Source organism: Symphalangus syndactylus, chromosome 12 (assembly GCF_028878055.3).
Source record: "Symphalangus syndactylus isolate Jambi chromosome 12, NHGRI_mSymSyn1-v2.1_pri, whole genome shotgun sequence".
Lineage (NCBI taxonomy): Eukaryota > Metazoa > Chordata > Mammalia > Primates > Hylobatidae > Symphalangus > Symphalangus syndactylus.
The window spans coordinates 129,467,735-129,494,780 of NC_072441.2; the positions used below are offsets into that span (position 1 = coordinate 129,467,735).

Genomic DNA, 27,046 nt, shown 5'->3' on the forward strand with positions numbered 1-27,046 from the left:
TCATTTACCTCTATGACAATGTGTGAATTTGTGATTGTTATCTTCAAATTTCAGGTGACGAAACTGAAACTCAGGGAGGGAAAGTGAATTCTACAGGTCTTAAAGCTCACCCATGGTGAAACTAACACTTGAAGCCAAGTCTACCAGACCCCCAAACCACACTACTCTCATGAGTACCCTTTTATCACCATTATCATTATCATAGTCATTATGGCTATCACCAGTCACTGAAGGGAGCAGGAGGTCAGGAGTTCATCATTTGCCCTGGGAAGGTCTATTATAAACCCAAACCTCCTGTGCTGAGCCTTTCATCTCTCTCTGTTTCCAGGCATAGAGGTGGAGAAAGGGGATGGAAGCAAAGGAAGGCTCCTTCCCGCCAGGCCAGACCTGGCTCTTCCTGGATCCCTAGGAGATGCAGAAATGCCTCCATTTATGAGCAAGTAGAGTCAGATTGTAAGAGGCTAATTAGAAGTAGAAAAAAATACGTTTTTATTTCTCATCTTGCTGCTTCTGATGCATTTTCTCCATACCTAATCATTAGTCTCAGAATAATCCTGAAATATATTCTGCTGAGGTCAAGGAGGCCACAAATACAGGACTGGGCTATTCTGAATAGAGCTTAGCCCCAGGTCAGAAACACTTGGGTTTGAATCTAAGATCTACCACTTGCAAGCTCTTTGCCTTGGTTTCCTTATATGATGTTATTACCCTTATAGGATTGTTATAATTATAGAACCATACTTAAGAAGTACTGCATGAATATCAACAGCTTTTGATGGTGTCACATGTTTAAGTGCATGGATTGCAGAGCCAGACTGCTTGGGCTCTGCCAGTTACCACTGTGTGATCTCGGGTTCCCACACAACCACTCTATTCCTGAGTGTTCTTGTTTGTAAATGATGTTTCTATCTGATAAGGTTGTGGGAGGATTAATGAGTGCCTGCCCCTGGCATAAAGTAAGGGCTATGTTGTTGTTATTATCCTCCCCCATAGCTCTTCCAGATAGAATCTAGGCCCTGGGAACTTCCCACACCCCTCAATACCCCTTTCTCTGAGTCTAAGATAGCTGGCCCATTCCTTTATTTATTCATTTAGTCACTCAGCAATTGTTGCCTGAGTACTTACTGTGTGTCAGGCCCTGTGATATACCTGGTGGATATGGAAGTGAGCCAGATGCAGTTCTAGGCTTCGAAGGATTCACAGGCCACAGCCTCCTTCTTAATTTTTTTTCTGTTGTTGCTCGTGGTTTTCATAAAACCACACTTTCCTTGTATTCTTTCACCTTCTTTCTTCTCTGACCACTCCACAGTCTTCTTTCCTTCTCTTTTAGCTAAACTTTCAACTTTGGAGGCCTCCAGGCTCAGTCCCAGGACCTCCTCTTGGTCCACGCTTTCTCCCAGAGGTGTTACACACACCTCAATGATAATGATTCCTACATTTATACCTTCAGTCCAGTCCTCTCCCCCAGGGTTCTTCTTTCATGAATTTAACAGCCTACTTGACACTTCCTGTCTTGTATTCAGTGGTCATTTCAAACTGTGACGAGCCTATCAGAACTCTCAGTTTCCTAACCACTATCCCAGCTGGGCTCCACCCTACTCTTCTCCATCTCTGTACATGAAACCACCATCTACTTAGTGTTCAAGTCATAAACCTTTGATTCTTCCCACATGTAATCTATGTGCAGGTTCTATGGAGGTGTGGCCACAATATTTATTAAATATGCCTTCTCACCTCTACCACCACCTCTCTTATTTAAGCTGTAGTTAAGCACTGCATAATGACATTTCAGCATCAGACCACATGTACAATGGTGGTCCCATAAGATTATGATGAACTTGAAAAATTCCTGTCACCTGGTGACATCGCAGCTGTTGTAAGGCATAGGGGAATGCATTACTCATTCACATGTTTGTGGTGATGCTCGGGTAAACCAACCTGCTGTGCTGCTGGTCATATAAAAAGATGGAAATGCAATTATGTATAATACATAACACTTAATAATAGTACGTAACTATGCTAATGGTTTATGTATTTTCTATACTATACTTTTTATTGTTATTTTAGAGTGTACTTCTACTTATAAAAAAGTTAACTCTAAAAAGTCTCAGGCAGGTCCTTCAGGAAGTGTTCCACAAGAAGGCATTGTTATCATAGGAGATGACAGCTTCATGCATGTTATTGTTGCTGAAGACCTTCCAGTGTGATAAGATGTGGGAGGTGGAAGACAGCGATGTTGATAATCTTGATCCTATGTAGGTCTCAGCTCATGTTTGTGTTTGTGCCTTAGTTTTTAACAAAAAATGTTTAAAAAGTAAAAAAAGACCATAATTTATAACTAGAAAAAAAGCTTATAGAGTAATAAGGAAGAAAATATTTTTGTGCAGCTGTATAATGTGTGTTTGTGTTTTAAGCTAAGTGTTATTACAAAAGAGTCAAAAAGTTTAAAAAATTAAAAGTTTATAAAGTAAAAAAGTCCCAGTAAGCTAAGGTTGATTTATTATTGAAGAACTAAAATGTTTTAAAACAAATTTAATGAGGCCAGGAGTGGTGGCTCACACCTGTAATCCCAGTGAGCCAAGATTGTGCCAATACACTGCAACTTCCACCTCCCAGGTTCAGGTGATTTTCCTGCCTCAGCCTCCCGAGTAGCTAAGATTACAGGTGTGCACCATTATGCCCAACTGATTTTCATGTTTTCAGTAGAAGGGATTTCCCCATATTGGTCAGGCTGGTCTTGAACTCCTGACCTCAACTGATCTGCGTGCCTTGGCCTCCTAAACTGCTGAGATTACAGGTGTGAGCCACCACGCCTGGCCTCATTAAATTTATTTTAAAACAGTCATATGCTGTACAGGTTTGTAACCTAACAGCCATAGGCTATAAGCTTATAGTAGGCTATAGCATCTAGGTTAGTGTAAGTACACTCTATGATGGTCACACAATGATGAAATCACCTAGTGGTGCATTTCTCAGAACTTATCCCCATCGTTAACTGCTGCATGACTGTACTATGATCGCTTAGGGGAACTGTCCCAACTGCCTCATTCATGCCCCCCTAAAATCCATTATCTACATGATAGGCGAGGTATGTTTTTCAGTATTCCTGTTAAAATGTTTTTCTACTGTAACATAGGATAAACTCCAAATTCTGACCTTGGCCTTCAAGTCCTGTGTGATCTGGACCCTGCAAACCTGTCCAGGCTTAGCTCCAGTGTTTGTCACAATCTGGCTACTGGCCTTCCCTTTGGTTTTTGAAAACAATACACTCACCCTTGCTTTAGGGCCTTTGTTTTGCCCAGGATTCTCTTGCTGACTTCTTTGAGTGTCTGTTTTTTCTCCCTTTCTTTCTCTCTCTCTTTCTTTCTTTCTCTCTCTCTTTCTTCTTTTTCTTTCTTCTTTCTTCCTTTCTTCCTTCCTCCCTCCCTCCCTTCCTCCTTTCTTTCGTTCTTTTTCTTCTTTCCTTCCTTCCTTTCTTTTTCTCTCTCTTTCTCTCTCTCTCCTTTCTTCTTTTTCTTCTTTCTTCCTTCCTTCCTTCCTCCCTCCCTTCCTCCTTTCTTTTCTTCTTTCTTTCTTTCTTTTTCTTCTTTCCTTCCTTCCTTTCTTTTTCTCTTTCTCTTTCTTTCTCTCTCTTTCCTTCCTTCCTTCCATTCCTTCTTTCTTCCTTTTCTTTCTTTCCTTTTCTGTCTCCCCTCGCCTCCCCTCCTCTCCCCTTTCCTTTTCCTCTCCCTCTCTTCTGTTCCCTCTCCCTGTTCTCTTCTGTTTGTACAGGAAAATCTTTATCTCCATTTCCTTTTTGAAGGACAATTTTGCCAGGAATAGTATTCTTGCTTGACAGGTGCATGCCACCACACCTGGCTGAATAGCTGGTTCTTATCATCTTTTGAAGCTTAATTCAAATGTCAGAGGCCTTCCCTGATCACACTACCTAAAGTAGACTTAGTTATTCACCATCATGTTATTTATCCTAGTGCATTTCTAGCATGTTTCACAATCTGCAATTACCTTGCTTATCTGCTGTTTATAGTTTGTAACCCTGGGTGTTAGCTACTTAAAGGCAGGAATCTTATCTGTCTTGTTCACCCCGAAGTCCTATGATAGCACCAGGAACATAGTAGGTTCACAGTAGATATTTGCCAGATGAATGGATGAATGAATAAGCTAGATGATAAATACCTTAACAGAAGGATATTTTTTTAATCTGTGGGATTCCAGGGAAGGGAACTGCTATCCCTGAGAGCATCCAGGAAGACCTCTCTGTCAAGGGCCCATTTGGGATAAGCAGTAAAAGATGATCGAGCGTAAAAGAGTAAAAGATGAAGAGCGAGACTCCGTCTCAAAAAAAAAAAAAAAAAAGATGAACAAGATGTTACCAGGAGGTGAAAGGAAGGAAGAGGACGCGCATTCTCACCTGGAGGAATAGACACAAAAGCCTAGAGTACGAGAACACCAGTGTGCTTGGGAAGTTACAGTGGTTCTAGAAGGCTGGAGTGTAGGATGGAGAAAGGCAGGAGGTGAAGTGCCCATGGCCCATCCCCTTGGTTCCTTGAACTGGCTGTCTGGATTTCTTATGTGGTTGTTCCTTTCTTTGTCCCCTTGACTTATTATATCCCTTTTTTGTGGCAGGAATTTCTGCCCAGCCACGTTCAGGACATATTTGAGGAAGAAAGCCTTCACTGTGCCACTTCAGAAATATATATATGTATATGCTATGGGCTGGGCACAGTGACTTACACCTATAATCCCAGCACTTTGGGAGCCTGAGGCAGGAGAATTGCTTGAGCCCAGGAGTTCCAGACTATACTGGGCAATATAGCAAACCCTGTCTCTACAAAATTTATTTTAACATAAAGAAATATACACTATGAATGATAAAGAACCTTTGCATTATTTTGTTTATTTGATTTGCTTGGTTGATATTAAAGAAAGAGTTCTCAATTTTTCTGAAAATTTTTCCTTCCTGCCTTAGAACACAGAAATAGCTTTCATTCCTTAAAAAACAGACAGGGAGACATTTTAGTTAATAATGAAAAGAATAGATTTGGGGCTTTTTTGTCTCAGTCCCAGGGAAAACATCTTCCTGGGGTAAATCTGAAGGAGGAATGTGTCTGGAAGTTCTCCAACACTTCTTGCTCCTCCCACACACATACTTCAATGCCTTTTTGAGAGTCTAAGGGCAATAATCTCAGTCACAGATCCCCACAGGCCTTCAGCTCAGAGCTGAAGGAACCTGCATGGGGCTTGCCTTACTGTAATCAAGTAATTGCTTTGCTAAGCTGCAAGCTCCTGTGAGGACAGCAGGGTACAGGACATGGGGAGTTTATAGCCAGAGGCCTGGGTTTCAGTCCCGACTCTGCCACATCTTGCTGCGTAATGCTGGGCAAGTTACTTGAGCTCTCTGAGCTTCCGTTTCCTTCTCTGTAAAACAGAAATAACAACAAAGCTCACCCTGCTCAATATGCGGTTATTCCCGCCTAAGCTTCAGTTTCTTCCCCATGGCATCTCCAAACCTGAGATAAAACGCCTCTGTCCTTCCTGGATTGGATTGCCCTGGGTGGTCCTTCCTTCTTTGAACTGAATTTGTGATAAACTCTGAAGTGCTGCCCAAATGTGAAGGATACAGCCCCACAACAGAGCACCAAGCTCAGGTTTTGGCCTGTGCCAAGTGAGATGAAGCAGGTTAGCAGCTCAGAATAGAGAAAGAAAACCCATTTCCTCCCTGGTGTCTAGGTGGAAGAAACTCCACACTAAATTATGTTGCAAATATGCCCCAAAGTAGTTTTAATTTTATTGGCACTGATTTTAATTTACTCTTAGGCCCCTGATCGCAAGATGAGCTGCTGGCTGCTGGCAAGGGGACAGCCCTTCATCATTCTGTTTTAATTAAGGTTCTTAAGTTCGGAAGGAAGGAACGGAGATGCTCTCCCCATCCCCCACCTTCTATTCTCATTCCCAAATTGTAATTAAGGGCCCTACATCTGTGACACACACCCCTTTGTCTGGCGCAGCCACAGAAAAGTACCTGGTTTTACTGTTGGAAAAACTTAAGATGCATTTGTTTATTCATTAATTCACTTATCCTTCCATCAGTTCATTTCTTATCCATTCCTTTGTAAACCTTTAATGATGGCCAGACCTTGTTCTGGTCCTGTGGATTAAAAAAAATCAGCAATATAAGATCCCTGCCCTCAAAGAGCTCGCATGCTGGAGGGAGATGAAAATAAAGGATTATTATGTCATGTGGTAAGTGCCATGAGAGAGATATATACCTTGAATAACAAGAGCACAGAGGAGGCTGTTAACTCAGCCTGAGGGATAAAATAAGGCTTTTTGAATTGAGATTTTGTACTAGTCAAGATGAATGATATTAGCTTCTATAATAAACAGTCCCCAAATTTCAGTGGCTTAATACAGTGAAGATTCACTTCTCTCTAACATCAGTCTGATGCAGATCAGGTGACTCTACTGGCTGTTATCTTCTAAGTGTTGAGTCCAGGATATAGGCTTCTTTCTTCTTAGGATATCATCACTTTTCACATGTAGCTACCCATGCAGAAGGGCAAGAGAGAATGTGGGTGATTGTGTATGAGGAGTTTTATGGGCAGGTCTTGAAGTTATCATCATTGCCCACATTCCATTTGATCCCAACCAAATGGCAAGGGGGATAGAAATGTCGGTGGGGAAGAGATGCACAATTCAATAAATGGTGTTGAAACAGTGAAATTTAACCCTTACCACGACCATATAAATTGAAACTGAAACAAAACATTGAAAACTAAACAACAAAATAATAAAATGGAAACAACAGTAAAATAATTCAGCTAGGAAATCGCAAAAGAAAAGATTGATAAACTGTGTCAAAAATCAGAAATTTAAAAATTTCTACATGAAAAATACATGAACAGAAGTAAAATAGAAAGACAAATGACAAAAGTATCTAAACACATAAAGGTTAATTTCTATAATATATAGCTTCTCTAAGTCAATAAGAAATAAAGCCCAACAATCCGATTTTTTAAATGGTCAAAGGAAATGAACAGAGTTCTTAGAAAAGAGAATGCAAATCACTTTTATTGATTTATTTTATTTTTTATTTATTTATTTTTTGAGATGGAGATTCACTCCTGGCCCAGGCTAGAGTGCAGTGGTGCGATCTCAGCTCACTGCAACCTCTGCATCCCGGGTTCAAGCAATTCTCCTGCCTCAGCCTCCCGAGGAGCTAGGATTACAGGTGCCCACCACCACACCCAGCTAATTTTTTTTGTATTTTTAGTAGAGACGGGGTTTCACCATGTTGGCTAGGCTGGTCTTGAACTCCTGACGTCAGGTGATCCACCCACCTCAGCCTCCCAAAGTGCTGGGATTACAGGCGGGAGCCACCGTGCCCGGCTGCAAATCATTTTTAAACACAATAAAAGATGCTTAACTATACAGTAAAAGATAATTATACAGTACTAAGAGAAATTCAGATTAAAACTAATCTTAGATATTACTTTTCACCCATCAAATTGACAAATATCAAGTTTGATTCCACCTATATTGTCAAGGTAATAGGCTAGGAGTATTCTGCACTTTTAAGGTCAGTCTGTCAATATTAATCAGAATTGCAAATGCATATAGGATCCGGGAATTTCACTTCTAGGAATTTATTATTTTATTATTATTTTGTTGTTGTTTTTGAGAAGGAGTCTCGCACTGTCACCAGGCTGGAGTGCCATGGCGCAATCTCGGCTCACTGCACCCTCCACCTCCTGGGTTCAAGCGAGTCTCCTGCCTCAGCCTCCTAAGTAGCTGGAATTATAGGCACCCACCACCACGCCTGGCTAATTTTTTGTATTTTTAGTAGAGATGGGGTTTCACTATGTTGGCCAGGCTGCTCTCGAACTCCTGACTTCGTGATCTGCCCGCCTTGCCTCCCAAAGTGCTGGGATTACAGGCATGAGCCACCGCACCCGGCCAGGAATTTATTTTACATACAATTGTATATGTGAGAAATAATGTATATACAAATTTCATCACTAAGACATTCTTTGTAACAAGAAAAGATTGGAAATACCTTAAATGTTTATCAATAAGTAACTAGTTAGTTTATATATGGCTGCCACAAAGAGTGAGGTAACTCTTTATTAAGAAACAATTGCCTCCAAGATATATTCAGAGAACAGCAGATCTGAATGGTGTGTTTATGGTGCTACCACTTGTGTGTTTGGAGCAGGGGGTTTGGGTGTGAGAGGAAATATTTACTTGTATATGCACAAACTGTCTCTGGAAAGATATATGCAAGCCTGATAGCATTAGCTGTCTCTGGGGAGCAAAACTGGGTGACTGGTAGAAGGGAGATTTTTTACTATAAATTATTTTATATCATTTGACTTTCAGATTATATGATCAATCAACATAATTCAGGTGCTGGTTCTTTAAGGTGAAGTCACATCAGCTGCCAGGTGTCAGGATGGGACAGTGGAAGCCACACCTATATGGTTATCAGAAAAATGTAACAAAATTACACTTGTACCCCCATAAATTTATACAAATAAGTTTTTTAAATTTAATTTTTTTCAGGCCGGGCACGGTGGCTCACGCTTGTAATCCCAGCACTTTGGGAGGCCGAGGCGGGTGGATCACCTGAGGTCAGGAGATCGAGACCACGGTGAAACCCCGTCTCTACTAAAAAATACAAAAAATTAGCCAGGCGTGGTGGCGGGCGCCTGTAGTCCCAGCTACTTGGAGAGGCTGAGGCAGGAGAATGGCGTGAACCCGGGAGGCGGAGCTTGCGGTGAGCCGAGATCGCGCCACTGCACTCCAGCCTGGGCGACAGAGCAAGACTCCGTCTCAAAAAAAAAAAAAAAAAAAAATTTAATTTTTTTCAAAAAACTTTAAAAGTAAAAGCTAGGTTCTAATTCTTACTTCTTCACTAACTCGCTGGCCAACCTTAAGCAAGCAACCTCCCCACTCAGAGCAGGTTTGAGAAAGGTCAGAGAAACTGGTTTCCAAGGCCCTCTCTAGCTCTGACTTCGAGAGATAGAAACTGTAGCTTTCCTTACCCATTTCTTAAATCATCTTTCTACCTCCTCCTTTCCTGTGCAGCTCGTCAAAAGCTCACAGGAAAAGACAGACAATTGAAGAAAATAAAATTGTGAAGATGACTTTTATAGGGCTCCTGTTGAATCATTGTGTATTCCACCTCCAAAGCTGAAAATGATGAGTTTAATATCACACAGAGCAGTGCATCTTGTATCTCCCAAAAGACAGCTTCTGCTACCCGGAGAACTGGGAGCTTGGCAAGACATAATTTTTCACTCCAATTCTGAGGCAAATGAAATGACAGTCATTGAGCCCACATTCTAGAAGCAACATGGTTTTCATTTGGTTTTAACTTCATTTAAAAGCATCCCAAGGAGGGAGAATCCTTCTAAATGTGCACTTTTCTTCTCTCCCAGGACTATGTACTAGAAAGAGGATGGAGAGGTGGCCAGATTTTGCCTTGGCTGTTTCTAGCGTTGGCCATTGATGACAATAAGTTAATTGTGTGAGGGGGCAGGAGGCCTGAGTGTCAGTCCCCGTTATTCCGTGAGCTTGGTCAAGTCCCCTCCCCATGCGGGTCTTCCCTTATTCTCAGAAAGGGTTAACGGATATAAGCTGGGCTGATATATAAGAAGCGAAGATTGGATTTGAGGGCCATTGAAGATCTAATGGCCTAAAAATCACCCCACCCCCCCACACCCCCTCTTTCAGTCAGTCCATTACAGTATGTGGAGCAATCTCTCTGGGGTTGTTTGTTCAATCATTCTGCATGTAGTTACTGAGCATCCGTTACTTACAGGCACTGAGCTCTTTATAGACAATCCTCCTACCTTCAGGGAAGGCTAACAAATAATACCATAACAACTGAGAAAGTGCCTTAAATATGTGTCAGTAAAGAGCAGAGGTAGACTGGTCAATGCCGTCTTTACAGACTGCAAAGGCATTTTCCTTCATGCATTATTTATATGCTGTTGTGGGGTAGACCTGGCATCATGACACAAGGCTAACTAAAAGAGTTAACTAAGATTTCATATGTAAAGTTCCAAGAATGGTGTCGGGCATGCATTATATATACAGTAAGACAGTAATTATTATTTTTTATTTATATTACAAGACATCATCAAGAAATATAGTAATTATTATTGCTGTGTTTGATTCCCGATATAATGCTTTGAGGTTTGAATTAAAAAAGCTGAAGCTCAAAGTGGGGACATGATTTACACCAAGCTTCCCAGCTACAAATGGCCAAGGTGGGGCAAAACTGCAACCAGGCCCAAAGTAAACACAGTTGTGTTACCTGGAAGGTATTTCTCATTAATCAGAGAAATAAATTCCACTAATGTCTAGTCATGAATGTGTTAGCTGTCCTGAGTAAGTAACATCATGACTTAACCCAAGCTAATAAATTTCACTTTTTCTGAAGACCTCTTAAAAGGGATGCTAATAGTAGTGCTTTCAGACCCTGAGGGAAAACCATGTTAAAAGTGAGGAGGAATTGATCCTCACCTGTCTTAAACCCTCCCCTCACATTGCAAATGGCTGCTAAATCTGCTGACACACAGGGTCAGCTTGATGTGTGTGTGTGTGTGTGTGTGTGTGTGTGTGTGTGTGTGTGTGTAGTGTAGTGTAGTGTCTGGTCCCTTATACACAAGCTCTATGGCCCAGACTTCTCATTTGTTATCCTTTCTCTCAACAGAAAACAAGCCTGGAGTTTTATATTGACATCCACGCCCACTCCACCATGATGAATGGCTTCATGTACGGCAACATCTTTGAGGATGAGGAACGATTCCAGAGGCAGGCCATCTTTCCCAAGCTCCTCTGCCAGAATGCTGAGGACTTCTCCTATGTAAGCCAGGAGTTCTCTCTCAGCCAGCCCCAGCCCCCCACACCCTGCCTCCCTGTCTTCCTTCTCACTCAGTTCAGTTTGCTTTAAGCTCCATGGGACACCTAACTCTGCCAGGTCTTGTGTGGGTGATGAAGATAGAGGTAAACAAGATGTGCCCATGTCCTCAAGCTGCTCGTCACCAGTCAGGGAGGGAGACTCTTTGAGAAGGTAGCATTTTGGCTGGCTGATAAGCTGGCATTTGTTTTTGTTTTGGGGGTTTTGTTTTGTTTTGTTTTGTTTTGTTTTGAGACAGGATCTCGCTCTGTCACTCAGGCTGGGGTGCGGTGGTATGATCATGGCTCACTGCAGGCTCTATCTCCCAGGATCAAGTAATCCTCCCACCTCAGCCTCCTGAGTAGCTGGGGCTACTGGCTAAATTTTTTTTTTTTTTTTTTTTTTTTGTGAGACGGAGTTTCACTCTTGTTGCCCAGGCTGGAGTGCAATGGCATGATCTTGGTTCACTGCAACCTCCATCTCCCAGGTTCAAGCGATTCTCCTGCCTCAGCCTCCCGAGTAGCTGGGATTACAGGCATGCACCACCACACCTGGCTAATTTTTTGTATTTTTAGTAGAGACAGGGTTTCTCCATGTTGGTCTGGCTGGTCTCGAACTCCCAACCTCAGGTGATCCACCTGCCTCGGCCTCCCAATGTGCTAGGATTACAGGCGTGAGCTACTGCGCCTGGCCGCTACCGGCTAATTTTTTAAAATTTAGTTACTTATTTTGTAGAGACAGGGTCTCACTATGTTGCCAAAGCTGGTTTCAAACTCCTGGGTTCAAGTGATCCACCTGCTTCAGCTTCCCAAAATGCTGGGATTACAGGCATGAGCTACTGTTCCCGGCCTTGTTTAATGGAGTTGATTCCAGCATTAACAAGAAAAAGAAACTCACTAAGCACCTACCACATGTCAGACCTTTCCCCAGGGTCTGCTTTTACCAATCCCAGTTCTTTTGTATAAGCACAACACATCTGCTAACAGAGGTTATATGCCCACCATTCTTTTCTCCACGACTCCTTCTCAGCCTCAATTTTTTTGTAATTGCTGGATGATCATTTCTATCCTGCCTGCATTATAGCTTCCTGGAAGGGCAAATGCAGTTTTTGATATAAAAGTTCTTTGCAGGCAGTAAAGACCTCAACAAACTCCAGAGACAGTTGCTGTTACTACCCATCTCACATGCTGAGAACTAGAGAGGCTGTGGGGTGGGAAAAACTCATAGCAAAAGCAATATTGGAAAAGGGCAGGAAGAGAAGATAAGGAGGGGATCAGCATGTGGTGTAAGGAGAGAGCTTTTGCACATTTTCCTTTGTTTTGATACTAAATCTCTGGGGCCTGTTATTTCCATGTGGCCAGAGGGGCAGAGGCCCACAAAGGTCATAGCAATTTTTGAAGTTGATGAGCTGAAAACTCACCTGCCCATTGCTTCAAGCCAGGACATTAGTGGAGATGATGAATTTCTCTGTGTGGTAAGATGCACTCTGAATCCCAGAACCTTTGAATGTCAAACCAAGAAAGGAATTGGCAGATTATTTAGTCCAGTCCCCTCTTTACACTGACAGTAAAGAGTGGCCCCAGAAAAGATGAGTATTCAGTGTAAGGCCACCCAGCATTTAATGATAGAATCAAAGCAGGTAGCTCCCCATTTGCAGCTGTGGGGCAGAAACAGCCATGCCTTTTTCTGGAAGAGTCTCTATAGGATGGCCCTGTCTATTTGAGACCATTGCAATTTCAGAAAAGAATGTGGCCTCCTTAGTCCAAGTTCTCTGGAAGGCTGGGTCATAGGCCTCAGAGACCCTCCTCACGCGGGTGAAGTTTCCAGGGACTACAAAAGGGGCACAGTCTGACAGCCTTATTTCTGGGCTTGCCTGATTTTTCTGCATTGCAGCCTCCTTAAGGGTGGGAGTCAAGGTCATCTGTCCTAGTCCAATTGCTGTCTCTTCTCTTCCCTTCTCTTCTCTGATCCTCAATGCCCAACTCTAAAACAGGAGAGTTGGAGTTTACTACATGGATTTCAAAGGTCTTTCACATCTGACATTCTATGATTTTTTGATTTTTCCTTTACCTTAAAATAGACACACACACACACACACACACACGCACACACTTCTCTGTTTCTTTCACAGTCTTTCTGTGCCTTTCTTGTATTGGTGTTTACTTTACCTCTTTTCCTTCTTCCTTTATCTCCTGCTGAATCAGATATGTATTCTCTTATTAAAACCCTGGTCTGTTCATTTGCTTAAATTTCATGGGTTAGCATAGAATGCCCTTCTAACCCCAAGTGAACTGACCCTCACAACTCTGTGAAAGAGATATTATTTTCACCTCCAAGTTGCAAATGAGGAAACTGAGGCTAAGACAAGTAAGTCAACTTGCCTGACATCATGCATTCAGTGGGTAGTAGAGCATGTCTTTGAACAGAGGACTTGAGAGTGACATGCTTGTTCATTTCTCTATCCACTGTGATGGGTGCTGTCAACATCTTAGTGAAGAAGCAGCCATGATCCCTATGCTCTAGTGATTCTGGATATGAATCAGCTATCCCTAAGGGAAGCAGAGTCCTTGGTTTTCTGGAGTCACTTAGTTCTGGATTCGGATTTGTGCTGTATCACTTACTTGCTCCACCTCTCTGAGCAATCTCATATTCCTCATCTATAGAAAAGAAACCTCAGTTTCCTCATCTACAGAGAGATAAAATGTGAACACCTACTTCAAGTGGTTATGTTGAAGCCTAAATGAGATACTGCCTGGGAAACAATATCATAAAATTGAAAGCACTGCCCAAATTTTAGGGTTTTGTTTTTGTTTTTGTTTTGTTTTGTTTTAATTTTTTTCTTTTTAAAGAATAGAGACATTCCAGCACTTTGGGAGGCCGAGGCAGGCAGATCACGAGGTCAGGAGATTGAGACCATCCTGGCTAACACAGTGAAACCCCGTCTCTACTAAAAATACAAAAATTAGCCGGACGTGGTGGTGCGCACCTGTAGTCCCAGCTACTCAGGAGTCTGAGGCAGGAGAATGGCATGAACCAGGGAGACAGAGCTTGCAGTGAGCCAAGATCGCACCACTGTACTCCAGCCTGGGTGACAAAGCGAGACTTCATCTCAAAAAACAAATAAAATAAAATAAAATAAAATAAAATAAAATAATAGTTAAAAAAAAGAATAGAGACATGGTCTCAATATGTTGCCTAGGCTGAACTCACACTCCTAGGCTCAAGCAATCCTTCCACCTCAGCCTCCCAAGTAGCTGGGACTGCAGGTGCACACCACCATGCCAGGCTCCAAATGTTAGTTCTGATTATCATCAAAATGTAGTTGCTTCTTTTTCCTCTGTCTACTTTTCCCTGCTCCCTCTCTCTCCATTCATTTTTCCACAAATATTCGTTGAGTGGCAGTTACTGCACCTCAAGAACTCTGCTTGCTTCTGTCATTAATTCTGTTTATTTAATCAGTCCTTATAATAATCATGTGATGAGGGGTAATATCCCACTCTTCAGACGGTGAAGCTGAGACCCAGAGGTGTTGTAAAATTTGCTCACAATCCAGTTGCCAGCAGGTGCCGTGATTCTCTCCTCCCTACTCTGTCTTTCACAGTCCAGCACATCCTTTAACCGGGACGCTGTGAAAGCAGGAACTGGCCGTCGCTTCCTCGGTGGACTCCTGGACCACACTTCCTATTGCTACACCCTAGAGGTCTCCTTCTACAGCTACATCATCAGTGGCACCACGGCTGCTGTGCCCTACACTGAAGAAGCCTGTATCCTTAGTCCCCACCCAGCCTTGGGCCAGCCCTCATCCAGCCGAGAGTATCCAAGTCTGACAGTTCGGGAATTAGGCCCCCAGCTCAGGTAAGGGCAAGACTCTCAGGTGAGGATGGAGTGCTTGTTCTTCTGGTGGCGTCTTTGGATTGTCCAGTTTGCCTCAGCCCTTCGTATGACACTCACACCCCAATTGCCATGCTCCAAATCCTTCCCAGGCCAACCGGACTCATGGTCTTCCCATATCTTACTCTGCTTCCATCTCTCTCCCCTCTCTTCTCTCATGATGCCGTGAGTCTTCTGCCATCTAAGCTATGCAAGTCCACAGGCTGTATGACCACCTCCAGGGTTGCTGAGGAAGAGCTTGATGATCTTGACTCCTTCTAACCCTGAACATACAAAACCATATTTTCTCTTTTCATCTTTTGTCTAACCTGTCCTCTCCCACTTTCTCTTCCCTCTACTCACTATTTCCCCTTCTACCTATTTTTGTCCCCCTTGTTCCCTCTCCTTCTATGCCCTCCTCCTCCCTCCTCACCTGTCCTGTGCTTCTCTTTCCTTACTTCTTTTCCCCCCTCCTCCCCTCCTTTCTGTCCTCTCTCTCATCCCATCCTCCTTTCCTTTCTCCCCTCTTTGCCTGTCTTCTGTCTTCCTTGTCTTTCCCCTCTCATCCTCTATGCATCTTTCTCTCTGCCTTTGCATTTCCTTTGACAAATTCCTTTTCTTAGTTTCTTCATAAAATTTCTCTGAAAACTCCCAAGACTTCCATGATGAAATTAGAAGTTATTTTCTAGTTTGCCTAATTTTTTAGGGATTATATAGTAACTCTAGTTTCCTGAGTGTTGATTTTAATATCAAGGTCACTGCATCAGAGCTGTAAGAGATCGTGGCAGATTGTGCTTTCCTTTATCCTTTGTTTTCAGGTTGATCTATGTCTTCTTTCCTAACACTTAGTTTTCTCAGAGAAGTGGAGGGAGGAGGAAGGAACTTTAGATGAAATGAACTCTGTATTTCTGCAAATTCCCCCTCCCTGGAAGTAGAAGTGGTCTTTTTAGCGTTTTTTTCAACCCTTGGTGAGTGTTTATGGAATTCCTCTGTGCAGGAAAACATCTTTTCTGAAAGTGGCATGACTTAGGGCTAGTCCCACCAGCCAATTGCAACTTAGTGGCTCTGCTTGTATGTGTGTGTTTGGGAGGGCTGGGGGTATGGTGTCCAGGTACCTTGCCAGGAACATTGGAAGTAGGGCAATGGCCCTAGAAGGAGGGGCTGTCAGGGGGTAGGCCAGGTGTTAGAGCAGTGTTCCATATCCTGTTGGACACAGAGATATTATGATTGGAACTGAGAGTTCCCTATGTATAGTCATCAAGACTGAAAGTCATCTTGCAGTCTGCTTTAATACCCACCTGACTCAGCAAGGCCAAGGGTGTAGGCTCTGCTCTGAGGAAGAGGGTCTGTGGGTTCCAAAGTCCTGGCCACCTGTTATGTGCCACACTGCCCCTCTTCATGCCCCATACACACATTAGATGATGTATATGGCCTATGGCTTCTCCAGAATCTGCTAACTCCTATAACACATGCATATGCTTCATTCCACATTGTACTTGCTTTGCTCTCCCATAATATTATGGCAAAGGGACAGAGAGCTGCCTGGAATAAGAGTTTGAGCTTGTGCACTAAAGGGGATTCTGCAACCCTTATTCATAGTGAGATGAGGGTCCCTCCAGAGGAGATCTGCACATAGTTTGTTGTTGTTGTTTGCTGTCCAATCTGACAGGTTCTCCTACCTTTTCTTAGCACTTCTGACATGGTTTTGTCTTAGAAGAAAATGTGTTTCTTAGTAGAAAGCCCACCCTTAGTTCAGGCCCAAGGTTTCCACCCCTCAACAGCCAACCCTCATTTATCAAAAGTAAACACACCATTAGTACATACCAGGAATCATAAAAGGCACCTAGGGTAAAATACTGAATAAAAAGGCATGGTTCCTGACTCACAGAACTTTCTGTCTACTTGGGGAGACAGAAAAGGAAAGAGATCATTACAATGTATATGATAAATTCTGGTGGAAGAATTCCAGAAGGCTCTGGGACATTTTCATTTGACAAGTATATATTGAGTGCCTGTCATAGGTCAGGTAAAGTTCTAGGCACAGGGAATGCAACAGAGAACATACTAGAGACAAGAATGTCTTTACATGGGGGAAAGAGGGAACTCACACGCAGTCCTGGGAGTCAGGGAAGATTTCCCAGGAAAAGAGACATCTAAACTGAGATTTTTTGTTTGTTTGTTTTTGAGATGGAGTCTTGCTCTGTCACCCAGGCTAGAGTGCAGTGGCATGATCTCAGCTCACTGCAACCTCCACCTCCGGGGTTCAAGCGATTCCCCTGCCTCAGCCTCCTGAGTAGCTGGGATTACAAGGTGCACACCACCATGTCTGGCTAATTTTTGTATTTTTAGTAGAGATGGGGTTTCACCATGTTGGTCAGGCTGGTCTCGAACTTCTGACCTTGTGATCCACCTGCCTCAGCCTCCCAAAGTGCTGAGATTACAGGTGTAAGCCACTGTGCCCGGCCTAAACTGAGTTTTTAATATGAACTAGTCAAACTGCGTGAGGGTGTTGTTGAAGGGAGGATGTGGTAGACAGAGAGTGGAGTACAGAAGATATGGGCAGGAGCTGTAAGTGGTCCCTTATGGCTGAAGGACTTCAGACTCAATGATAAGTCTGAAGTGGAAAGCTGTAAGAAGTTTGATCTTGAATGTAGACAATGGAAGGACAGATTCAAGGGGGCCAGTATTGTAGGCAGGCACATGCATTAGGAGGCTGTTATAAAAATCCAGGTGAGAAATAATCCAGGCCAAGACCAGAGTGGTGGCTATGGAATATTTAGAATGTGGAACTGAGAAGACTTGGCAACTGACTATTTGGGAGTGGCGACAGGGAATGGGAGCACGTGATTGGAAGGGGTTAAGGTGAATAGAGAGGCTATGCACAAGCTGAGCAGGCCATGACACTGATGAACCTACCCTGCCTTGTTCTGTCCTCTAGAGGATGAGAGGAGGAAACAAACTGCACCAGGGAAGCTCAGGCCGATTCAATGCATGCAAGGGTGATTTGACCTGGGTTCTGTTTGAAATACTTAAAAAAAAAAAAAAAAAAACTCTCATTTCATAACAGAGAGAGACTTCAGGGAGACAGATTGTGATCTTTGTTGGCTGCTGGCTCCATGTCCCAATCAGAAAAAGAAATTACATGGTCTGATGGGAAAGGCAATATGGTCTGGGAGAAAATGTCCTCTAGACTAGGAATCATGAGACCTGGATTCTGATGACAGCACCAACATCATCCCTGAGAGCACCCTTCAGCAAGTCCTGTAATCTGTCTGAGGTGAGCTTCCTCACTGTTACAAAGGGACCAAGGACCTTCACACTTGTCTAACCCCTGCTGTGGGAATTAAATAGAGATATTTATTAAAAATATAGATACGGTATTATGCAAACAGAACAGACTTTCGATTCAGACATATCTGGGTTTGAATCCTAGGGTCACCCACTTACTAGACGTGTCACCTTGGGCAAGTTGTATAACCTCACTGGGCCTCAGATTAGTTTCCTAATCTGTAGCAGGAGGACATAATAATACTTAAACTCACTGAGTTGCAACGAGGTTAAAGGAAATAGCGTGTGAGTGTGCACTGTGAACTAAATACTAAGTGATGTTGAAAAGGTTTATGTGAATGTGAATGAGGACCACTGTCTGTGTGAAAGAAGATAGATAGGGCTGTTACAACAAGAGATCAGCAGCTGTTGTTAGGGTTTGTAGGGCAAAGAGCATTGGTGGGGTCATCACAGTTGAGGGTCTTGCCTTGACCACAGAACAATGACTGGTTCACACAATGGGAGATGTGCCGTTCCATTGATGGAGTTTCTTGTTTCTGTCATCCAGGGTGCCCCCTTCCTAATATCATGGAGGCCAGACTAGTTAGCTAGAGGATACTGGATGAGTATAACATCAGGAAGGGTTGGGGAATGCAGAAAATCCCAAGGGATATTTCACCTAGGTCCAGAATAGTGTCCACCGCTCCACAGACCAGAGCATATGTGTCCATTGGTTCAGTTCTTCTCCTTGGAAAAGCACCAGCCAAACATGACCAGGGTTTTGCTCTCTGACTTCCCTTCTCCACTATATCTGGGAAATAAAGAAATGGACATGGTTGTTGGTGCTTACCTGGCTGTGTGACCTTGGACTACTTATCTCACCACTCTGAATCTGTTTCCTGATTTGTAAAATAAAAATAGTACTCACTTTGCGTGTTATTGGGAGGGTGAAATAAGGCACTGTATCTGCATTCCCCTGGTACTGCCTGGCATCTGGTAGGTACTCAACAAATGTTCTTGTCTTGACTTTTCTCAGCCCCATGCAGACTACATGGCTTTCCTTCTGTTGGTTGAATCTTTAACTTGACAATCTGGATTTGAAACTAGCAACTAGGATTTGAATTCTGACTCCACGCTAATACGGGTGGCCTCCAGCAAGTCTTGTCCCCTCTCTCAGCCTCTGTGTGTAATACTTCCTACCCATCAGAGTTTTGTGGAATAAAATTACATGTGGACTTAATCACTATTCTAGTTCCTTCCAGCTCTGACATTCTAAGGTGTTCCTGATTCTAAAATGTAAGTTATATAATTCCATGCTTAGATGAATTGGATCAATAATCCATGGATTATCAATATTCCATGTTATCAATAATCCATACTTTTTTATTGAGTTTTAATATTCAGTGATTCCATGAACATAAGAGTTTCCAATTTAATAGGGAAAATCAATACAAAAGTGTCCCAGGCAGCTAGTCAGGCCAATCCAATAGCTACTTTCGTTCTTTTAGTTTAGGGGTTCTTAATTGAGGGGCTTACAGATGGCTTCAACAAAAGCCTGTGAACCATCTAAAATGTATGCAAAGCTGTGAGTAAATATGCAGAGTTCATTTTTTGGAAGGAAAGGCCCATAGCTTTCAACAGAACCTAAAAGAGAGACATCCTCAGAGGCTTCTGCCATGGCCAGTGGCCTCTTGGCCTCTCTCCCGTCCACGATGTGGCAAGAATACAGCGCTGGTGTCAGAGTCCTGGGTGTGAGTTCTCTTTTGCGTCATTCTCGCTGAGAGCCCTAATCCCATATTTAACCACTCTGAACCTCAGTTTCTTCATCCGTAAAGTGAGGATGATTATTTACATCACAGGATTGTTGTTAGGGCTACATGGGAGAATGCATGCAGATAAATCACTGGGCATATAGTCTGTGCCATTAAATATTAGGTCCCTTGCCTTTCCTTCCTGTCATTTGTTGTTTTTGTGAAATGATAAATTCCTACGAATTTTGAACCATTCTTCAGGAAACCCTATTTACATTTTACTGGCCTGCCAAGTAATAAATATGCTCTGTTCAAACGATTTAAAAAAGAGGGAGAGGAAGGCTAAACTGGAATCATAAAGTAACCCAGAGCTTATCTGGCATTTGTTTATAATCTGGTTACAAGCCAAGAGGAAATAGCTCTCTGACATAATGGATGAGAAAAACATTGGAAACAGAGACCTTGGGTCCTGAGCAGACTGGTTTCCACTCAGGCTTGTAGGTGTGGACACAGTGAAATAAGAAAATGCTAGCTCTTAAGGGGAAGGGTATGGCTGATGTGGTCAAGAGAAGATGCTGAGATATGAAATTCAGTTAATTGGGTTAGTCTCATTTCAGAGCCCATATATGCCTTGCACTGTGTCCTCTGAAACCTACATCAGACATTGAAGCTATCGTTTATTTACTCATCCATCCAACCAAACACATTAGACACTAGAAAAAGACAGATGAAAAAAGCTTGGCCTCTGCTTTCAAGATGAAGACAGTTTTGAGGGGAGGGAGAAAGGTAAAGAGACAATAGCATCACAGAGGGATAAAAGTTCGGCAGAGGGGAACTCTGCTGATTGGGGAAGCAGTGGGAGTCATCTAACCCAGCTGGGGTGGTGCAGGAGGGAGTGGGAAGAAAGGCTTCATGGAAGAAGAGAAACTAGGGCTCAGACTTCTGGGATGAATGGAATGCAGAGGGAGAAGTACAGGTGAGAGCCCAGATGCCAGAGAGAGGATGCTACATTCAAAGGATTGGAGGGTAGCTGGGGCTGGGCCAGAAGCAGCAGGTGATTAATAAATATAGGCAGAGCCAGACCATGGAGAGAAAGAGAAAGATTTGTGAAATATGTAACAGGTACATTGAAAAGGCAGTACTCACAGGGTGCAATTATGAAACAACTTTCTTTTTTGTCTCCCATTGGCTTCATAGATAGATAGATAGAGATTATAAATCTAGAGATATAAAAGCTCTGGCAGGCCCCATGAGTCTCCAATCACTCTCAAGAAATTAAAAGTTCTCTAATTAATTCTAGTCACAAAACAGTCTCAGTTTAGCAATGACTATGTCTGGTCCAATGAAAAACATCAAACCTCTTCAAAGTAAAAACGCTCCCCATCCTCTAGCTCAGACCTGTCTCAAATAGGCTGCTCATGTGACCACGGGGTTAAGATCTGGCTCACTTCTGTTTCCCTGACTTGGTTTCCCAGCCTTTCCCCTCAATCTGGGTAACAGTAGCTGTTCACTCCTCCAAGGCTGAGCAAGGCGAGGGAGAGGAGAAAAGGAACAGGAAAGGTCTTAGGGGACTAGTACTCTCATGAGACAGCATGGACAATCCCTCACAAGCTTCTTTAGACACACCCTCTCCTGGTGCTTGAGCTCTGTTGATGTGAGCAGATGTGTCTGCTCAGTTCAGTTGCTTATGGTTGCTTCCTAAGCCTCTGTTGATCTGATGGTTTACCCCTGTTGGGGTCACTATTTCCTTCCACTGGCCCTCATGTCTGAAGGTGAGCTAAAGATTGTGAAACTGGTTTTCTGGGTTACTTTTGCAAGTCCTGCATGGTGGTTTCATACTTCACTCTGAACTGTGAAGTCTATAGTCTTGGGATCTCAGCCTAAACTACAATTTTAAAAGTTCCATTTTAACATATTCCAATATCTAACAGGTAGGATTGAGTATTCCTATTTTTTTTTTTTTTTTTGGAAACGGAGTCTCGCTCTCGCCCAGGCTGGAGTGCAGTGGCGCGATCTCGGCTCACTGCACGCTCTGCCTCCTGGGTTCATGCCATTCTCCTGCCTCAGCCTCCCAAGTAGCTGGGACTATAGGCACCCGCCACCACACCTGGCTAATTTTTTTTTTTTTTTTTTTTGTATTTTTAGTAGAGACGGGGTTTCACCATGTTAGCCAGGATGATCTCAATCTCCTGACCTCGTGATCCATCTGCCTCAGCCTCCCAAAGTGCTGGGATTACAGGCGTGAGCCACTGCGCCTGGCCGGATTGAGTATTCTTGCTGATTGTTTGGATATGGGGTAGAGAAAAGAGTCAAGGAAGATGCCCACTTCTTGATTTGAAAACAATATGGGGCTGGGTGCGGTGGCTTATGCCTGTAATCTCAGCACTTGAGAGGCTGAGGCGGGTGGATCACTTGAGGTCAGGAGTTCGAGACCCGCCTGGCCAACATGGTGAAACGCCATCTGTACTAAAAATACAACAAAAACAACAACAAAATAGCCGAACTTGTTGGCGGGCGCCTGTAATCCCAGCTACTTGGGAGGCTGAGATAGAAGAATCGCTTGAACCCGGGAGGCAGAGGTTGCAGTGAGCTGAGATCATGCCATTGTACTCCAGCCTTGGGAACAGAGCAAGGCTTCATCTAAAAAAATAAAAATAAAAAACAATATGATAGATGATAGCTGGTAGGGCCAATCATTTAGCTACAGACTATTGGAGAAAAGGGTTGGAGAGGGGGATATTTTGAGCTCTGTATGTAATCTATTGAGTATATGGGGCTTATGTAAAATCCAAATGGAAAAGTTTGGTTGGCAGAGGGCTCTATAGACCTGACGTTCTGGAGACAGGCCTGGGCTTTGGATAGACTCAACATAGATTTTTCTACAAGGTACTATAAAGTCACAATGAAGAAAAGATTTTCTTGGTGTACACAGTCAAAGTGGGCTTCTGCTTGACAACTTGGTGAAAAGAAAGCTAGACTGTGAGTTAAGACCCCAGTTCCAGTATGACCTTTTGACCTTTTGCCCCTTGACCCCCTCATAAAGCTATGTGGCCTTGGTTAAATCACTTCACCTCTCTAGCTAAAGCCTGATAGTAGGTAGATACTCAGTGAATGCAAATGAATGAACGAATGAATGAATGAAGTGGAAGCAGGCCTCACCCAGTATCTGCTAATCCACTTGGATCAAGAATAGGGCAATGAGTTATGTGATCTGTGCTGGTCAGAAACAGTATCAGCATCTGTATGTGGTTGGGGGTGGGTACTGCCTAGATATTTGTTCTTGCCAGAGAGCCTTCACTAAATTTTCGATGGAGGACAGAAGAGTAGAAAGTAGTCAAGTTTCACCTATTGGTTGGCATCTAAAGATACCTAGGTACTTCCTAGTTCTTGTGTGTCATACCCAAGGTCAAAGCTTTGTTAAGATTTGTAAGTAAAAAAAGCTTCCATCAGAGGGTTTTGGGAACCGAAGTCTAAACTGTACTGAAGTCTGTTGATTTTTTTCTCCTCCCTACAGACATGGGCTAGAGTTTGATCTTTAAATATGAATCCTTCTGTTTGACTATCTGGCTGAATGAATGACTAATAATAATAATTGTAACAGTAATGGTAAAAATAATAATATTGAGAATGTGCCTCATGAAGCGGCTCAGGTCCCTGCACTAGAGCATCAGCTTTGCCTGTAACTTGTGATGTAGGTTTGAGGAGGTCTGTTCCCTGCTTTGGGTCCTAATTCTACTATCTTTAGCATAGAAGATAAAATGATGTGATCTTTAAGTTTATTTCCAGATACATAGAGAATCATTTGATTTGGGCATTTGAGATAGTATCTCCATTTCACAAGTAGGGAAATTGAAGCCCAGAAAAATCAACCTACATGGCCCAGGCTGCACAGCTGCTAGTAGTAGAGTGGGAATGTCAAATCCAGATTGATCCAGCTCAAAGCGTGTGTTCGCTCCACTCTGCCTGCTAGGTTTTTATCTAACCTTCCTCCCTGCTCTGTAATCTTCCCAGTTTCCCTCCATTTCCTGTTGGACAAGAGCCTTTCCTGAACCCTGCAGAGGTTGGGACCTACCAGTCAGCTCTTACTCTCACCCCTCTCTCTGATCAGCATCCCTAGCTTTGACCTGTTTGCAATCCCTCATAGCCCACTTGCCGCTCTGCTGGATGCTGCCCAGACCCCTCCCTGCAGTGCCCGGCTGAGCTCCTGCCTGTTGTGAGCCCTGCCTTGGGCTGACTGCCTCTCACCTCCAGATCAAAATGTGCCCCTGATTTCTGAGTGTCACCTGCCCAGGCCCAGTAAACCTAAACGTTATTACCTTCCCCTAGCCTCTCTCATCCCCTAAAATGAGGTTTCTAAGGGTTTTATCTGCTGTTGTCAAGTTTATGGCCATAATTCCAAGTGCTGTTAATATTACTGTCAGCAGAGAGCTACAAATTACAAAGTCGTAAAGTTACTTTATAGTGATAACTGCCAGCCTTCACTAGCAGCACCCACAAGCCTCCATGGAAACCAAGTCGATGATAAAGAGAGTTGATACTGTTTCAGGATTATGGCTGTTAGCTGATGGTCAAAAGAAATCCTGGATGGTTCCTAAGTAACTTGAACCTGTTTGTCTATATGAATATTCCCTTCAACTTATGCATATAATACTTGTGTTCCCACCTTCTTATTGCACAAGTGTGGGGAGAGCCCAAAAGTAGAAAGACCCTTTACCCAAGATTAGCTCCAACCAGTTTCAGGTTTAGGCCTAACTTTTATCAGTTCAAGGACAATAAGAGGGACTGTCTGCTATGTTGTAGAAGCTTAATAAATAATTGTTGAATGCATGAATGCCTGGAACATTTGAGGGGGGCTTAATTGGACAATAATTGGAACAAAGATATTGAGTCATTTCTGCCCTTAGAGTAAAAACAATAAAACAAAAGCAGCTTTGGAAGTAATGATTTGGGGAAATGAGGTTTCCTGTGCAGTAAAATGGTTTAGGCATCTTAATTGACACTATTAAGTTTGATATTGATCAACAGGGCAATGTGTCAACTCCCACATCCACCACACTACCCTCCTGCCAAAATTGAAGCTGATTTTGGCTGCATTCACAGAAATAGATTTGGGGAGTAAGGAGGTGTTGGCCTTTCTTTGCCCTGCTATGTCAACGACCCTGGGAACTGTGTGTTCATTTCTGGCCCCCACTCTATGTCGAACATTGATAAAATGGTGCACAGGTCCTGAGGCATCAGGTTGGAAAGGGAACACAAAGCTAGGTTTACCAACTGCCCTGGTTTGCCTAGGACTGAGTGAGGAGTTTCCCAAAAGAGAGGACTCTGTGCCAAAACCAGGACAGTTCTCAGCAAACAAAGATGGTTGGTCACCCTACCCAAAGCTGTGATATATGAGGAACTGCTAAAAATAATTGGGGATATTTTCTTTGGCAAGAAGACATTTAGGGACTACAAATTTGCTTTGGTCAAATCTCTAAAGTAGCAGTCCTCAACCTTTTTGGCACCAGGGACCGATTTCATGGAAGAAAAATTTTCAATGGACCAGGGTTGGGAGGGGAGATGGTTTCAAGATGAAACTGTTCCACCTCAGATCATCAGGCATCAGTTATATTCTTATAAGAAGTGCACAACCTACATCCCTCATATGCATAGTTCACAATAGGGTTTGCATTCCTATGAGAATCTAATGCCACTGCTGTTCTGACAGGAGGTGGAGCTCAGGTCATAATGATCCATCACCTGCCACTCACCTCCTGCGGTGCAGCCTGATTCCTAACAGGCCACAGTACAAATCCGTGGCCAGGGGCTTGAGGACCCCTGCTCTAAAGAGCTCTCATGAAGCAGAGGGAGTAGATCTGTTCTCTGTGGCTCTAGAGGCTAGAACAAGAGCCAGTGGGAGATAGCTCCATTCTGAACTTGTATGGGGAAGATAAGGACAGGCAGGGTCTGGAATCCAAGGCTATACTCACTGAGCCCCTATGCTGCACCAGGCCCTATGCTGGTTTCTGGGGATGCAGAACTGAGTGGCTGTAGCCTATGCATGGTGAGGTTCCCAGGTGGTGGAGGAGATGGGCAGGAGAGTGACTGCAGGACAGTTGTTACAGATGGGAACACAGGACATGGAGAAAAGGAGCATCTAACCTAACCTTGAGGGGATCGGGGGTGGGAGGAGGTGCAGGACGGAAGCACCATCACTTCTACCAAGTGTAGAAGGATGAGAAGGGAGCAAAGGGCTCTGCAGGCAGAGAGACTAGTGTGTGTCCAGTCCAGAGAGCTGCCTTCCTCCTGTGGACATGTCTGGGCCTTGGGTGTGAGTTAGGGAGTGAGAGGCAATGAGGCTGGAGAAGGCTATGGGAACCAGCTAGTGAAGCACCAGTGACCCACAACCACACCAGTGCTGCCTAGAGGTCACTGTGGCAGCAGCGGGCAGGATGAGTTGAATGGGGTCAGCTGGAGATAGGTGAACATATCATAAGCAAATGCCACAGCACCTCACCAAGTAACACCCACCTGCCCTTCTCACTCTTTTCATCTTTAAAAGGATGTGTTCCTGGGAGATTGGCTCTGAAAGTAAATCTAAGGATCTCCTTCCTCCTGATTCCCCTCGGGAGCCCAGATCCAGTTTCTCAGATCATACTGTCTGGCCAGAAGTTTGGGATATCTCCTAGTGGAATGTTGGGTATTGGACAGTGTTTTGATGTGAGATTCATGAGCCACATACTTTATTATCCAGTCTCTGCTGCTGACTTGCTGTGATCTCGAGCAAATCACTATCCTGCCCGAGATCCCATTTGTAAAATGAAGGGTTTGGACAAAGGGCCTCCATCCTTCAGGCTCATTCAAATAGTTTATTTAATTTAGATCTAACATTTATTGAACATCTACTACGTGTAGGACACAGTCTTCTTAGGATTTGCTGTGACCCCTGGGGCCGCAGGGCCATTCTCTACAGGACCACCAACTCTCCCTTTCTTTCAGAAAGACACTAAAACTAGCACCTCATACCTCACTTCAGGGTACATGCCCAGCCAAGACATGCTGCCTGTCTGGGATTTCTTATCCATCAATATTTTCCTCAAGATGATAAATGTGCTGCCAATAAGAGGAGGTAGCTGCCAACTCTGCCTGAGACAAGGGCCTTTAGCTGGGGTTGTGGCCATGCTTGGCTTGTTGATGTGTCTCAAGAGACAGGAGATGGGAGTTGTGGCTGAGAGGGATGCAAGTTGGAATTTAGAGGGAGGAGGAGGTCAGG

The 27,046-nt window shown here is 43.5% G+C and overlaps 1 protein-coding gene across 8 annotated transcripts in view; it reads left to right on the top strand.

The window, feature by feature from the left end:
• AGBL4 (AGBL carboxypeptidase 4) overlaps positions 1-27,046 on the top strand; it is a 1,484,537-nt gene that overhangs the window by 1,404,480 nt on the left and 53,011 nt on the right. For 6 of the 8 annotated variants that reach the window (XM_055255111.2, XM_055255112.2, XM_063627495.1 and 3 more), the window contains 2 exons: positions 10,721-10,873; positions 14,508-14,670. In XM_055255111.2, the coding sequence (XP_055111086.1) occupies positions 10,721-10,873; positions 14,508-14,670 (316 nt within the window). Of the gene's footprint in view, positions 1-10,720; positions 10,874-14,507; positions 14,762-27,046 lie in introns of all 8 variants that reach the window. The other 2 variants (XM_063627496.1, XM_063627494.1) reach the window with 1 other exon arrangement.